At 38.6% G+C, this 17,724-nt stretch overlaps 1 protein-coding gene across 1 annotated transcript in view; it reads right to left on the minus strand.

Annotated features, from left to right (window-relative positions):
- cdkal1 (CDK5 regulatory subunit associated protein 1-like 1) overlaps positions 1-17,724 on the minus strand; it is a 462,830-nt gene that overhangs the window by 299,446 nt on the left and 145,660 nt on the right. The window contains exon 5 of the mRNA XM_077207373.1: positions 7,585-7,681. Coding sequence (XP_077063488.1) covers positions 7,585-7,681 — 97 coding nt within the window. The remainder of the gene's footprint in view (positions 1-7,584; positions 7,682-17,724) is intronic.

The following is a 17,724-nucleotide window of genomic DNA, read 5'->3' on the forward strand; positions in this document are numbered from 1 at the left end:
GGTGCAAATATATACACAGAACTGTATGGACATGACAACAAGACAACATGCATTTGAAATGCATTTCAAGAAAACAAAAATATTTAGAAGCAAGAAATGAATATGAAGGAATTAAATTTTTACACTTACACTACACAGATTTTTATCAATTCATATAAACCAGCTGATTATAGTTGAAGTTATAGTTAATAAATTATAGTTTAGTGGCACTATACAAGAATGTTCCAGTGAAGAATACCATGACTGACCAATCACAATCAAGTATTTCCGAGAGACAGGAAGAGACAGAATTCTTCAGAAACTCATTTTGGACATTTTCACTTTGAAATTTAACCCCAACACTGCAAAATTATACGCATTCCTCACCAGCTGTTTATTCATCTTTTTTGTTTCTGTTGGAGCCAGAAAAAAAAGATGAGGAAGAGAAAAAAGCCTATAATGGTGAGAGTCGGCTGGAGGCAGGTAATCTTTCCCTCCTCTGCTGAGGTCATTTCTGCAAGGAGGCTGTGAAATTATAGAAGCTGATCTTCCGTATTAAAGGGAATTCGTATCCATTGTGCACAGCATCCTGTGGATAAATGGCCAACCCGAGGCCTGTGCATGCTTTTCTCTAGCCACCGGGGCCATTAATTCAACTGTAGTGTCGGCCAAAAGATAGATCGCAGACCCCGGGGCCTCCACTGGCTGCAGTTACATTGCATGAAAAACACTCAAACAGAAATAAATTTTGCCCTAATGGGAGCGCGATTTCAGCCCCTCTCTGGACCAACGTGTCCGAGATCCGCTAGGTGAATGCACTTTAGGCCCCAAGCACAGCGGGACGGGCTCTGAATGCTATACGCTCTCAAGCACCACGTCAAAGAGGAAGAAAGGTAATTTTATTGAGTGGATTCTTTCATGTGCTGGCAGAGATGTTTTGGGAGCGGCAGGAAGTCGGTCTGTTAAGCATTACTGACTCCCTCAGCTGCAGCCTCATGCTTTAAATCCAGCCCTGGTCAGAAAAACTTCAAAATCGGTTTTGTGATTCCCCAACAGTTATTGTTTTTTTCAGCAAACTACTTGAAAGTAACAAGGGACGAACCGCTTTAGATGTTAATGTCTGTTGTCTAGACAAAACAAAGATGTGCTGAGGCAACTTCATCAAATGCGTCGAAGCCTCCAGATATATCTGGGCTGCAGTTTCGATCTGCTCACCAAAGAGATTTTTGCTTTTGTAGCTGGGGAGTTGGCAAATGGTGCATTGTAATGTTAAAGACTGCAGTTTTCCAGGCTCAATAATTTGTTACATTTATATAGTGCTTTTCTAGGTACTCAAAGAGCTTGAGCTACATGGAAGGGGGAATCTCCTCGACCACCACCAATGTGCAGCATCCACCTGGATGATGCGACGGCAGCCATATTGCGCCAGAATGCCCAGCACACACCAGCTTACTGGTGGAGAGGAGACAGTGATGAAGCCAATCAGTATATGGGGGTGATTACTATCCCCAAGCCCCTGACCAAAGCAGAGTGGGTCCATGTGACTTTGCCCACGATGGTAAAATGTAACCGAAGAGGTACTGTGCACCAGGGCACCTCTGCAAATCTTGAACCTCGCATTTGTTCTCCTGCAAGGGGCGCAGGACGGCGGAGTGCTCCATCACTGCTCTCCCAATCAAAACAGCCTTTCAGAAAGCCTCTACTCACCCCTGTCTGTCTTTAAACTGCAACAGTGAATGCAGCAGAGGAGCCCTGCTGGTGCTGAAGGCTTCTGTCTGGTGTTCGCAACAAGCAGTTCCAGCACACTGACAATGACGGTCAGAAAAAAAGAAAGAAAAAAAACGAACAAATACGTTTTAAACAATGCAAAATATAAAAAAAATCTAGTGCAGGAAAGTTCACTTATTCAAGTGGTTTTCTTTAAAAACTTCTTAACATTAATGAATTAGTAGGGTTGGGAATCAATTCAATTCAATACTATTCGGCGTAAAAAACGGTTAGCTCTGGATTGATGCAAGGTGGTGCTATGAATTTTAGATTTTATTTTACTCAAATTAAAATGAACCTGAAAAATTTATGTAAACAAAATTATTAATTGACTCGAAGGAATTAGTTGAACTAGTCAACTAAAAATGAAGGACACAAGAACAACATAAAACACTGTACGCAAGCTGTTTCTGATTTGCCTAATTGCAGTAGCAGTATTTAGTGAGTCTTGGATGCCGGATATTTACAATCACTATCACAAGCTTGATTGGTTGTACGTTACCACAGGAACCCCAGATATTGTCCCACATGACTGGCATAAACATAGGTAAATGGTTATACCCAAGTAAGTCCCAAGTTCCACCCGGAACCGCTTCTCCCCTCTTCGCGAGTCGGAACGTGACGCCGCCGTGATCATCGGCACTTCCATGGTCCGTCATCTCCGTGCTACCTCAGGTAAGCGTAAGGTGCGCACTCACTGCTTTCCTGGTGCTCGTGTTCTTGATGTCGCTGCACAGATTCCCGAGATCCTGAACGGTGACGAGCGCGGACGATAATTGAAATCTGTTCTGGGAGCGACCTAGGCTCTACCGTGCTGATGGCCTGCACCCCAGCAGAATCGGAGCGGCTGTTCTGTCGGACAACATCTCCAAGACGTTACACACCATATGACTAGTAAGTCAAAGTCCAAATCACAGTCTTTGCTGTCCCAACTTAATTGATATAAGTAGTGTAGAACATTATATAGAAACTGTGTCTATTCCTCGCTTAGTGAGGCCAAACAATAAATCTAGTGTAGGATCTAGCAAAAATCGTATTGTAATTAAACCAGAAAACCTAAATATCAGTGAACAAAAACAATTTCTAAAGCTAGGTCTTCTAAACATTAGATCGCTCACACCTAAGGCGGTTATTGTAAATGAAATGGTCACAGATAATAGTTTCGATGTACTTTGCCTTACTGAAACCTGGCTTAAACCAAATGATTATTTCGGTCTAAATGAGTCTACCCCACCAGGATACTGTTATAAGCATGAGCCCAGTCTGATCGGTCGTGGCGGCGGTGTTGCAACAATCTATAGAGATATTCTTAATGTTACTCAGAAAACAGGTCACAGGTTTAATTCGTTTGAAGTACTTGTGCTAGATGTTACGCTCTTAGATGTAAGAAACAAATCCCTATTACCTCTAGCCTTGGCTACCCTATATAGACCTCCAGGGCCCTATGCTGACTTCCTAAAAGTGTTTGCATACTTTCTCTCAGATCTATTGGTCAATGTCGATAAAGCAATAATTGTTGGAGATTTTAACATACACGTAGATAATACAAATGATGTGTTAGGGGCTGCGTTTACAGATTTATTAAACTCCTTTGGGGTCACACAAAACGTCAGTGGTCCCACTCATCGTCTAAATCATACACTACATTTAATTATATCATATGGAACCAATCCAACTGATATACATATCATACCACAAAGTGACGATCTCACTGATCATTACATGGTATCTTGCGTAATACGTACTGCTGAAATTTGTCATGTTGCGCCACGTTATCGACCAGGCAGAACAATCCTTCCAACCACTATAGATAGATTATCAAATAGCTTACCTGATCTATCTCAGCTGCTCAGTGAACCCAAACAAACAGATGAACTAGAGGAAATGACTAGCAGTTTGAGCACCATTTTCTCTAGTACACTAGATATTGTTCTAGGCTCTAAAAGCAGCCAGGGCTGAGCATCTACGCAAACTAATAGAAAATAACCAAAATAATCCAAGGTTTTTATTTAACACCGTAGCTAGACTAACAAATAAACAAACATCACCAGAGCAAAATATTCCGTTACAATATAGTAGTAATGATTTTATGAATTACTTCAATGAGAAAATAGAAAGCATCCGAAACACAATTGTAAATACACAATCCTCTATGATGTCTTATGATTCAACCTCAATTATGGCCCCTCTAGAACAACTACACCGCTTTACAACTATAGGACAGGAAGAGCTAAATAAACTTATCATTGCATCTAAACCAACAACATGTTTATTAGATCCAATACCCACTAAACTACTGAAAGAAGTGCTACCTGTAGTGGAAGAGCCTCTTCTTAATATTATTTACTCATCTTTATTTTTAGGTCATGTTCCAAAAATATTCAAGCTGGCAGTAATAAAACCTCTCATTAAGAAACCGTAATTAGATCCAAATAACCTAGCAAATTACAGACCCATTTCAAATCTTCCATTTATGTCTAAAATACTAGAAAAAGTTGTGTCCGCTCAATTGTTCTCTTTCTTGCAAGAAAATGATATCTATGAAAAATTCCAGTCGGGATTCAGACCGCATCATAGCACAGAAACTGCGCTAGTTAAAATTACAAATGATTTACTTTTAGCTTCTGACCAAGGCTGTATCTCAATACTAGTTCTACTCGATCTTAGCGCTGCGTTCGACACTATAGATCATAAAATACTCTTGGATCGACTACAAAACTACACTGGTGTTCAGGGACAGGCATTAAGCTGGTTTAGATCGTACTTATCAGACCGTTACCATTTTGTCTGTTTAAATGGGGAAAAATCAAAGATAACGTCAGTAGACTATGGAGTGCCGCAAGGATCGGTGTTAGGCCCTCTGCTATTCTCAATATACATGCTGCCACTTGGTAATATTATAAGAAAACATGGAATTAATTTCCACTGTTATGCTGATGACACTCAATTATATATCTCATCACGACCAGATGAAAACACTAACTCATCTAAATTGACAGAGTGTCTAAATGATATAAAATGCTGGATGACGTGTAATTTCCTGCTATTAAATTCAGATAAAATGGAGGTACTACTTATTGGTCCAAAAAACTACCCACAAAATCCCTTACAATACAACTTTAATTTAGAAGGATGTCCTGTTACTTTATCCACTACAGTAAAAGACCTGGGTGTTATACTAGACCGCAACTTGTCTTTTGAAAATCATATTTCATATGTTACAAGAACAGCCTTTTTCCACCTTAGAAACATTGCTAAGCTACGTAACATGCTATCTGTTTCTGATGCAGAAAAGTTAGTTCATGCATTCATGACCTCGAGACGAGATTACTGTAATGCTTTATTAGCTGGTTGTCCTGCATCCTCAATAAACAAGCTACAGTTAGTGCAAAATGCAGCCGCTAGAGTTCTTACTAGATCAAGAAAATATGATCATATAACACCTATTTTATCTTCTCTACACTGGTTACCTATTAAGTTACGTATCAATTACAAAGTATTCCTACTGACCTATAAAGCCCTAAATGGTTTAGCTCCTGTGTATTTAATGGACCTTCTATCGCCCTACAATCCATCGCGCTCTTTAAGATCACTAAATTCGAGGCTTCTGGTCATTCCAAGGATATCTAAGTCCACCAAAGGAGGGAGGGCGTTCTCACATTTAGCTCCTAAACTCTGGAATAGCCTTCCTGATATTGTTCGAGACTCAGACTCGCTGTCCCAGTTTAAAACTAGATTAAAGACGCATCTCTTTAACCAAGCATTCACTTAATCCTTAACCTTTGATACTACTGCTGAATCAGTACGAATGCATTAACATTATGTACATCAGCTACGCTAATTATTTCCCATCTGCCTTTCTGCTGTTATCTCGGGACGCTAGTCCCGAGGTAAATAGCGTTTGTCAGCTCCAGTTTGTATCCAGCCTCTCACCGAGACTTCAGATGCCCCAATGCCTGTGAAGAGACGACTCGACGCCTGTGAAGAGACGACTCAAAGCCGGTGATATGTTATGCCATAAATTAATACATGATTAACTAACTGTATTTTTCTATGTACATTTCCGAAACGCACTTTCTGTAAAGCTGCTTTGAGACAATGTGTATTGTGAAATGCGCTATACAAATAAATTTGAATTGAATTGAATTACTGTACAGTGTGGAAAGCCTATGAATAAGTTTCTATCTAGAATGCTGTAATGTTCCCAACATACCTCAACTTCACTTTAAAAGTTTGGATATTGCATTACGCCACTTTCACACCACAAGCAGCAAAATGAATGGCACATATTTCTTTACCACCAATGTTAAGAATTTAGGGTGAGCATCACACTTCTGATGTTCACACTCTCATTGGCATTGTCAACACTTACTCCAATGTAGTATTTGTTTCTTGTCCATTGCTTGTGATTACTCCACTGTGCTCTCTAAACCATCCATGAGCTGCACGGCCTTTGCAGTAGATGCCTTTTTTGTTTCAAAAATGACATTAATAAAGAAACTTTTTAGTGTTTTTTATTATTATTTTTATGAATCAATATAAGAAATAATTGTGTATAAGTATTGTTAAATAAAAAAATTAAAAAATTAAAAAAAACATCCATTCAACTGATTTGTTCAAAAACTTTCAGGAACAAAAAGCCCATGATTGTGTTGCAGCGGTTCTGCTTTGGCTTTGTTTGGAACAAAAAAGTAACTGTGTAACATTTTGTCTAAAACTTTATTGAATTGGTGCATCAAAAACAATAGAAAAATGTTTCTCAAGTAAAACAGTTCTCAAAGACTTTGTAGGTGGTTGCTTTGTCGTCTTCTCTAGTTTTCCCTGACTTAAGTTTGACTTAAGCCTCCGGAGCCATTCATCATATTCATCAGATATAAACCGATATGGTGAAGCAACAGGCGGGGTCGATGCCGTTTGGAAAAGTATCTCTGTGGGACAGCAATCTGAGCCTCATCATCCCAGCTCTGGCTAGTAACCAGTGTGACCAGCTCAGCTTAACATATGAATTACAGAGAGCTCACGTTTAACAGAGGAGGAGAGTGGCAGCAGACCGAAAGCTCATCGTCTGCCGACTGCTGCACCAGCAGGTCAAACCTTCCTGATAGACCGTTATAATTCAACAAAAAATCTCTCATCAGGATGAAATGCATCTCTCCAGACTTTCGCACATTTGAAATGCAGTTTCTCACCTCTGTCTTTAAACCATAAATAAAACCAAGGTTTGTTTATTAGCATATCCATATTTTATTGAAACATGACCGGTTAGGCTCAGGCCATTTATTATGAATCGTCTCCTTCATAAACATTAATCTGGTGGTAATCCCACATGCTATGTCAAACAGCACACCATAAAAAATCTAATTAAATTCAGTAAACACACCTGCTTCTGTAAGCCAATGGCTTAGCTCTAACAGCTGGTGAGTTAACGGCCAAAAGCTCGAGAGCTCTATTCTCTATAAAATATAACGCACCGATTAGTTCTCCACACATACATCCTGCTCACATCCTGAGACACTTAACGGCCCAGGCATAATATGTAAAACGGCTGCCCATTTGCATAAGGTGATTTTTCCAACGTTAAGAAGGGTGCAGTCAAGAGCAAACTCAAACTCGCCCACACGTGTTGACTGATTCCAGTTTTAACTAATGCAAATATGTGAGCAGAAAACATGGTTACTTACTGAATATCACACCACTACACTACTCATTCACCACTTCAACACACAGAATAGGAGGACAAAAAGAAATGAACATTGGTATGATGAATTGAGCTTTAACATATTTGAACACATCAGATAAAACTGTGAAAGGATCTCCAGCATGAGCTTGTGCATTTACCCCGATGATGCTCAGGTCTTTCAGGTAGTCCATCCTGGGCTGGGCCTGCGGCACACATCCCGCTAAAACCACCTTCTTATTCTGCTCCTGAGCTTTCCTGAAATAAAACACAAACAAAACATCACAATCAACAATTAGTTCGACATAGTGGCAAAAATGACTGATCAATGTTCAAACATATTCTGAAATTAAAGTGACATGACGTGAAGGCCAAGTATGGTATCCCATACTCGAAATTTGTTCGCTGCATTTTAACCCATACAAGTTAGTGCATACACATAGTAGCAGTAACAGCGCAAACCATGGACGGACACACACACACACCCAGAGCAGTGGGCAGCCATTTTTGCTGCGGCGCCCAGGGAGCGATTGTGGGTTAGGTGCCTTGCTCAAGGGTACCATCATTTCCTGCCGGTATTGAGAATCAAACCTGCAACCTTTGGGTTATAAGTCTGACTAACCATTAGGCCATGACTGCCCCAGTCAATCAATCAGTCATTGATATACTGTATATCTTAAATTTCACAGGGATTTGACAAACAAAGATGGAATGACTCAGCAGGGGTCAATATGAAAAAAGAAGCAGTCTTTTAGTAGCTGTCAGTAACCCTTTAAGCCCTGAAGGCATTTTTAAAGACATAGACAAAAGTAAAGACTCATAACTCAAAAACTAGCCTATAGCAAGGAGAATTAAAAGGTAGCTATAGTTTGATAGCAAACTTTACATTTTTAGAAAGAAAAAAAAAATCATTATATTTGGACATTCTCATGCTGAGAGACTGCTGATGAAAAAAACAGTGTGCTCAAGGGAAATTTTACATGTATGTCTTAGTTGACATGCAATAATAAGGTAGGAGGACAAATCTTTTTTGGTGAAGTTCCCCTATATATAGGCTGCATCTAGATCAAATATTGTGGTAATAGCATGAAGTAATCAAAGGTTACAGCATTTGGAACCAAGGTAGCCTTTTTGTTTAGCCCTTGGCACCCGGAAGGTATTTTTAAAATTGTTGTTCCTCCGAGAGGAATATCTTGTGATCGACGCAAAGGATTATGTTGATTTTGGATTTTGGAAATCGGGAACATCCAATGTAAGTAATAATATTCTATTTTCTACGATTTGTGCATGTTTCATGAAGTTTTTTGATTTTACTTGGCTACATGTGGGGTTTTATGTGTTATAACTAAATTAAGGGAATATCTTTAGATCTAAGTGATGGATTATGGTGCTTTATGGTGGATTAGGGCTCTTTTTAATTGTGAGAATTTTTTTTTATAGGGTTAAGTAAGTTCTTGCTGTGAGATGCTCTTCCACAAAGGAACTTGCAATTTTTCAAACACATCTGGGATGGACACATGGTTACATGCGGTTTGGCAAGGACGATCAGTTGTCCTTCCCGTCTTCCTGAAGCACTATCTTAAGCATCTTAAATTATGGACATTGCAGTTTATTGCTCTGTTCACATCTGCAGTCCTCATGCCTCCCTGCAGCAACACTATGGCATGGTCAAGCAGGTGATCAGGGACCCTGGGAATCTGTCTCCAGGGCTGTGTCCGAAAACACCCCCTATACCCTTAACTAGGGTACTATATAATAGGGCACTATTTAAGGGGACGACCATTTGTAGTGTTGTCTGAAACCATATTGAATGTTACTGAGTGCACTCATTAAATCACACATTGAACCGCACTAACGAGTGTACAACTGATGTACATGGAATGGCTAGATCTACTCAGATTTTTCATGGCCGATTCCGATTTTTTAAAAGCAAATTGGCCAATTCCGATACCAGCTGCCCTTTTTTCTTCTTCAAGCAAATTTATGTGTTGTTAATTTGCTCTATAACAGTCCAAACTTGCCTTAGAAAAAAAAAAAAAATTAGCCATTAGAGTCAACCACTGCATTTCAATCACAATCCAAACAAAGGTGCTACACGCGTTGTTTTTTTATTTAAATTAGATTGTATAACTTCAAGAATTATACAGAATGGTCTGACTTTAGCTTTGTGAAATTGTTACATAAGACACACCTGCATAAAACAAAAACAGACAGACTAAATGAAAATGTAAATTCACTCTCTGACAGCAGGTGGCGCTTATGGAAAAGCAGCATTTATTTGGGTACTGCTGTAAAAAGCAGTTGTGCTTATAAACACCACTTTATACGGAGGTAAAAGGAAAAGAAAATTCCATCAAAACTATTCTGAGGACAGTCAGTTTCCTTCAGAGATCCAAAATATAAATCCCCACCCTAGTTCAATATTTATATATGTTTTTCTTCCTATATTTCGAGCATCACCAACTGTGACATCGCTGTCTTCTTGGCGTCAGTCTTCAGCTTGTCCCATCTCTGGCCTGTGTTAACGTCCTGTTAACAGACTTTGTAATATTTTCAAACAAATGACATTTGGGGAAATTATTGCAATGCAGTTTTTTGTACAAGTCAGGAATAGAGATCATTCAAAATTAAACTAAAAACCTTCCAGTAGCCGATCTTGTGTTTGGAGCATAAACCGGCCGAGATGTTTGTTGTATGTGACAAAAAATGTTTTGGCCTAAAAAACGCGTGACATCGCTTTGAGCACCTTTAAATGGCAATCACAAACTATGCAATATCGGCAGCCCTTCCGGTGCACTCATGGCCCTATTTTAACAATCTAAGCGCAGAATCTAAAGCGCATGGCGCAAGTGCACTTTTCCACTTTTGCTAGTTTACTGATGGGAAAAATGGTTGGCGCACCAGGCGCATGGCCTAAAAGGGATGTCCCTACTATTTTAATGAGTAATGGGTGTGTTTTGGGCGTAACGTGCAATAAAAAAATCTGAGTCTCGTCTCCCCATTAAAGCTCCAGTAGGCAACTTTTGTAAACAAATATTTGTTAAAACTGTCATTATATCCTGACAGTAGAATATGAGAGATAATCTGTGAAAAAATCAAGCTCCTCTGGCTCCTCCCAGTGGTCCTATTGCCATTTGCAGAAATACACCGCTCCCCGTCAGAAACAACCAATCAGAGCCAGGAGGAATGTCTTAGCAGCGTCAATCGCCCCCGTGTACGCGCTGATCACACCCCTCTCTTGCACAGCGCGAGCGCGTACCGTCGTTCAAACTCAAGATTGCCGGTGTGCTGCAGCTGTGCTAATGGCGGAGAAACAACCTAAACTGCCAATTTCTCGAGTGGCACCTGTTCATAAAACAACAGGTAAAAGGATAAAGACCACTGACGATAAACAAGCGAAAAAGAAAGAATTAGACAGAGCCCATTGACTCTAGCAGCATAACATATAGATAAAATGTCACGCACTGTGGTAAGCAACAATTGAAACCTGCTAATTCACTGGCTTGTCATGTTGCTGAAATAATGTACTAACAAACCTTATCTAGCATTACATATGACTAGAATAATTACTTGCATACTGTAACGTTAGTTACCGTTATATTAACGTTATCTTACTAGCTATTTATAACTTGTAGAAAGAGTGCAACGTTATAAAGTTACATGTATTGCAAAATACATAATGATTTGAAGACCAAGTTTGTAGTCAAAGTAAGGGCAGGCCATAGTCAATGTAAAGCATATTGCTGATGTTTCGTCCCTATTAGTTTATCTTCCATAACTGTTTATAATCCGCCGTCATCGGTGGTCCTGCTTACTAGCCTGCGTGTTCACGGCAGGCTCCGCTGTGTTGGAGGAGCTGTGGAGGGAGGGCTGTAGCGCAGCAGAGAGCAAGGGGGTTGGACCTGTAAGTTGTGCTTCTTCAAATTTTCAGGCTAAGTCAACGTTTTCTCAAAACTCCCTACTGCAGCTTTAAAAGCCAGTTGCGCTCGCGCCATGGTGGATTCGCTATTTGCATGGCGGAATTTGCAAGTGGAAACACTGAATGCTTCTCCACAGACGAAACGGATCTGCTCGTGCGTGAGGTTAAAGCGAGCAAGCTGACCATCTACGGGACAAGTCAGTTTCCACCATATCTTTATGTACACAATATTAATCTTTTACATTGTAATCCTTTTATCTTTAATATTCAGCATGTTTGTGTGCTGCTGCATGTCCCTGTGTGTGTAATAAGCAGAGTGTATGCACATTGTGGACCTGCCTATAGGCTCATATTACTAATGTGCCCTTTAAACAACAAAATAAATACACCGCCATTGTCTTTAGACCAGGTTTTTGTTGGTTAATGTTGCAGTCTATTTCAGTTGCCTCAAAATAGCAAAGTGCCAACAATGCGCCTGAACACACTAGTTTTCAGACCAGCACGACCATGGGCGTAAATGCATTTGCTATTTAAACAACGTGGTGCAGGACGTGAAAATGATAACTGTGTCAGGCTGGAACTAGCAAAAAACACTTGCGTTGCGCCTGGCGACGCATTGTGCAGTGACTTCTGCAGTGACACAATGACTTTACCAATTGACGATTGGCTCTTTTACTTAAAAGGTGGGACTTATTCCGCCAAACCGCACTTTACACTTTCTACCATTTTTATAAGAATATGAATGAACCGTCTTGTTTAATCTTAAAGTTTCGGTGGTCAGACTCGGCGCAGAGAGCACAGTGATGATAGCAAATAAATAATGCTAAGGTCACTGAACGAGCAATCGTTATTATAGTTCAAAAGGGCAAACAGTCAAAGTTAACATGCGAGTTAACAAGTCGAAATCGAGTCGGCATTGTTTGAGGGCTTCCTCTTGATCACAGTCCAGAGGTTTTCAAAATGGGGTTCAGGTCTGGAGTTTGGGCTGGCCGTTTCAGAGACTTGATCTGGTGATCATCCAGCCACACCTTGACTGGCCTGGCTGTGTGGCATGGAGCAAACCAATCCTTTAAGTTGGGGAACATTATCAGAGCAGAAGGCAACAATTTTTCTTCCAGTACAACCTTGTGCGTGTCTTTAATCATGCGTCCTTCACAATATATATTAGTATATTATTATTATATTTTTATATCATTAATAATATAATTATATTATATTATTATATATTAGTAGTAATACTGAATGTCTTTTCATCTACTGGAGACACAAACTACAGATGAACCATCATTACACAGGCAGAAATAGGTTAGTACAGCTCAAGCAACAAACCCAAAACACATCTATATCAGACAAGAGCAAGACAATGAAGCTTACAGCAAGTTACAACTGTCAAACTGTAGACAGTGAGAGAGTAGCTAGTGTGAAGACAGTGGGCAGCCAGGAGTGAGCTCATGCAAAGTGACAGTGATGATGAGCCTCTGAGGAGTGCTGGTAGAGACACGGGAAGCTCAGCTGGAGAGACAGACAGTGTCGCCTCTATTCAACACTCTTAAGACAGGGACAAATAAATGCTTCGGGGTAAACGCTAAAGGATCAAAAAAGCAACCGAGAACACAATCAGAAGAAAGTAAATGTAATGATGTCAGAGGTGGAGGTGTCTCACAAGAAACCACTGACCAAGCACATTCATGAAGACTAAAACAGATGGTTTTGCTTTATCCTTTTTTGTTTGAAATACTCTTGGCCCATAATGTTTAATGGAAAACAATGCTTATTTTTATTTTAAGTGAAAGTACTGTAAACTACAGTTCCTAATGTAGCCTGACAAGAGTATAAACCGGAGTCTGGAAGAGAAGCACCATTGATAAACACAAGCCCTCATTTACACAAGGTGGACCAGCGTCGGCCAAGATCATTCTGGTCAATTGTGCTTTCTGACCAAGCAACGTTCTGCTGTCTGTTGTCCTCCGTTTTAATAGCATAAAAGCAGTTGCCCATTGAACTCAGTGTTTCAGAGATACACACAAAGGTCAAGAGCCTGGAGACGGTCCTCATCACTATACATGTGAGATGATCATGGTGGTTAGCACACAGGATGAATGTGCCTCTTTTTCAGTGTTTTGTGATGTTTTGATGTTCAGCAGGAATGTCAGCTGCTATTAGAGGATTGTGGTGCTCTTATTTTTAGCATGTCAAATGTCATTTGTTTTTTAGCATGTTTAAATGCATTCTAGTTTTTTTGTTATTATATTATACTTATATATATTATTCCGTACTATTAACATACTGAGCCCACCCATGCACCTCCCATAACTGGTTTTACAGTAGGTAGCCAACCAGAATAATACTTTTACCGTTCCTGCGGCGGTAAATTGCGGGTGTGTATTTGCTTGCCCTTTACCGCTAAGAGGCGCTCCAATCACAGACTTTGAAAAGTGTCAGTTTATTCTCTCTATTACGTAATCTGCCGCCGCGCTGCGGCTCATTCAGAGCGATTAAAAGCTGGTAGCAGATGAATTCAAGTGAAACATTGTAGTTAAACAAATTCATAATCACAATACTGAAATTACTGAAATTAAATTGAATAATGATAACATTTCAAAATAAAACATTGCAATAGAAACATGTTAGGTTACATCAGTGAGGCTTTCCAAGAGCATAAAAGACGTTATCTCACCAGCGTTCTGACGATAGCTCTGTGGTCAACACAACAACATGAGCCTCGCGTCGCTTCAAGCGATCTGAGATCGAATCTCATTGAAGCCTACATGGAATGTAGCCTTTTATGTTTTACCGTTCTTGGTGCTTAAATAGGTAACCGTTTATTAGCGAGTTTATTAACTGTTTATTTATTTAAAGTCAGGTGTTTTATTTAATTATCAATGGCACATTACAACATAAATGTGCTACATTCCAGTAGAGCCGCTGCACAGATGACAAAACTGTTGAAGGAAGGTTGTCAGCCGATCGCGTCAGAAAATGAAAATGAAGAAGCTCGTCTTTAATCTGCTAAATTATTGTTTTGTGAATCATTCACGAAATTGAGATGACTGACAGTGATACCCAGCCATAGCAACGGAAGAAATTTTTCAAAACAGATCCATAGGCTACATTGAACAAATCAGAAAAAGACTGATTTTGTCATGGCTACACAAAATATCAGGCTAACTAAATAGTATTGCTTTCAATATAGAAACCAATGAAAATGTAAAAGAACACTAAAATGAATTAAGTTCGAACCAAATCGCACATTTCAAGGTTTAAATAAAGTGTCGAGACAGTTTATTTATTTAATAAACTTAAATAAATTGCATCGAGTTTAGAGTTTATTTCCTTTACGATGCAAAATAAAAAAACAATCTTATTCTTGCAACATTTTAAATTTGTATTGCAAAAGAAATTGCAGCTAAAATAAACAATTAAAACAGTACAAAACAAAAAAAGACAAATTAAGAACATGCGTTTTCCTTTGCCTCTCTCTCGCTTGATCTAATTTTAGCAAGTTTATTTTGTCTCCCTCACCGCGCGTGCCGGGTCTCTCTCAAATTAAACATTTCAGGGTAAAAACACATCATACAGCTGATAATACTTTATATGTCGCTGCGTGAAAAAAACTAACAAATGATTTAGCCTTTGTTGCTTCAAAGACACAGCATGCCTTGTTGAATTCATCTTACAATAAAACGAGGTTGATTGCGAATTAAAGAGATCTGTATCTGCTGATCACTCCCATTCATTTATTGGCATGAACGCGTTTCGTCAACAGTTCATGTTTAGATAATGCCAGATTGTTGACAATCATACACGCTGCTCAAACATTCTAAAACTCTACAAAACCAGTTGAACCAACTGGATTGAACACTTCAATTGAAATTTTGTGTAAAAAAAACTTTAAATACAATAAATAAACTACAATATTTATAATTTAATAAGATATAGGGCCTACATTTGGACACAGAGAGATTTATCCTTAAAATAATTTTGCCTTTGCCTGCTCATCAGGCTGGCTATCCGACCTTCTCCATATGAAAGAGGAACATTAACACCTAAAACAATGAACTGTGCCTCCAAACCCCCAACACCCTTCCCCACAGGCTATCTGAGTTTGAGACTGACTTAAAACAAAGAGAAGTTGCAATTCACACTTAAATCCCTATTCTCGACATTAGCATTAGGCTTTTAAAGTGTTGATAATGAAGGAATTACAAAATTCAAGCTACAGGTAGTGATATTTCTGTCAGAGGGTTTATTAGTAAATATTTCATTATTTCAATAATTGAAGAAATAAAAAGCTACTTCGGTTTGGGCCAGCTTTTTCCAAGCAAAACTAAATACAACCTTCAAACACATTCATTTGTTGTCATGAACAAAATGTTCAACTCAATATTAAATTCCACAGGGATCTTTGGATCCTTACACCCAGGGTGCATGTGATTTGTGAATCTTTGTTTTATTTTATTTTTATTTTTTTATTCAAATAAATCTCGAACCACAGTGCTTCGTGGTGCTGCTGGTAAACTAAATAACATTTATAGAATAATTATGAACTTAAATTAAACAATATCGGAACATTTCGACAAATAGGTTATTTGATCTGTTTCTACATTTTAATTTAGGGCGATTTAGCCTACATTTAATTAGAGTGTTATATTTAACTATAATTAATTAGAGATTTTCACCCTTGCCTTGTCCTTTCCTCACAGGAAATCGTACACATGATAGCTAAACATGTTTGAGTAGATCCTCTGTACCTCTCGATTTCAGATTGCATAATCAGATAACATTTATTAAATATTTATACATTTAGAGGCTTTAGACATAGCTGATTTCTTGTCGTGACTGAGCTGAGGCAAGTGCATTTTCGGTTCATTTTTGTGACGCGCAGTTCCCGGACACAGAGACGACAGATAAACTTTTGTCGTTAGCCTAATATGAATAAAAGTTTACAGTTTTTTTACGATGTAGGCTACTCTACTCTTATCTGTATGACCAAAAAATTACGGAGTACCCTATTAAGTTATTTTAGCTGTTATGAGAAAAATAAATCCAAATGAACGCGCCGCCGCGTTTGTCGAACACTAATTCAACATGCCAGAATAAAACCTGACTTTAGAACAATGCATTGTGTGGTGTGCCAAAACACTTAATTATAAACTTCAATATTTCATTCAAAAGAATCTCAAAACGCTTTGTGACATTTTGAAAAGCCGTGCATGCATTAAGGCCACTGGAACCATGAACGTAACTGAAACGCTGGTTTGGATTTTATTGTTTGTCGTTTAAACGTGCGTGCCTGTTGCATATCTTTATGCTCTGCTCTGCTCTGTTACCTTAAATGATATGTTTATCTCTGTAAAGCTGCTTTGAAACAATCTACATTGTTAAAAGCGCTATATAAATGAGGATGACTTGACTTGACTATTTTATATAGTCTATTGGTGAAGTAGCCTAAGTAACCTTGCTTAAAACCATGTTTTTTAAAACTATGTAGAAAAAACGTTCTTGTTTTTGGTATATACATACATTATATATATATATATATATATATATATATATATATATATATATATATATATAAAATAATAGGCTATAAAATGCATTAATAGGCTAATATAAAATTTACAGTTGTCTATGTTTGTTGAGGATTTGAACCTGTGACATCTTAATGATTGAAACGTAAGTTCTACCACTCGGCAATGAATTCAATCACTGAGAAGCGCTCTTCATTCGTCTCAGTGATTTCTCAATAGCTCTAATAGTAAAAATAATCAGCTTCATTGCACCTAATTTATTTTTGTTTGTTACTTCTGTTATTAATTTGTTTTTGTTTTTTGTTATCGCGCTGCTCCCCCGGGGAATAGGCTTATGTCGGCCACATAGGCCTACAATATGAAATATAGGCTATTGTTGTCGTCTCTATTCTTAACTTTTCATTCTATTTTTCTGTCCTAAAAAATGTTCTATTCTTTTGACCATATTTGTAGTATGTCACCCTTACTGTTAATTGACATTAACCCCACTTACATTTCAAAATGCGGCAATTGCTGCTGTTTTGCACAATAATCCTTTGCACCACCTGGCGGTCATTTCATGAATGACTTTGAAATGCGACTGGTTTATTTTTGCCGCGGCGGTAATAGGCATTCTGGTTGGCTGCCTACTGTAACTAAATTAAAACCAGTACTTTCATTGTATTCATCTTTTTAGTTTATCAACCTTAAATTGATAAGTAAACTGAAGACAACAGAGTAAAAGGATATTCAATTTGTATGTACTGGTCTGTAGCACTGCACAGTACACCGGTACTACGGTAGTATTGGGAGTAGTAAACGGTAGTGCCATCATTACAGTAGTACCATAAGTATTGTATGTTTGAAATCTT

This window comes from Siphateles boraxobius, unplaced genomic scaffold, assembly GCF_051911475.1.
Source record: "Siphateles boraxobius isolate OS27281-9 unplaced genomic scaffold, OSU_SipBor_1 12, whole genome shotgun sequence".
Lineage (NCBI taxonomy): Eukaryota > Metazoa > Chordata > Actinopteri > Cypriniformes > Leuciscidae > Siphateles > Siphateles boraxobius.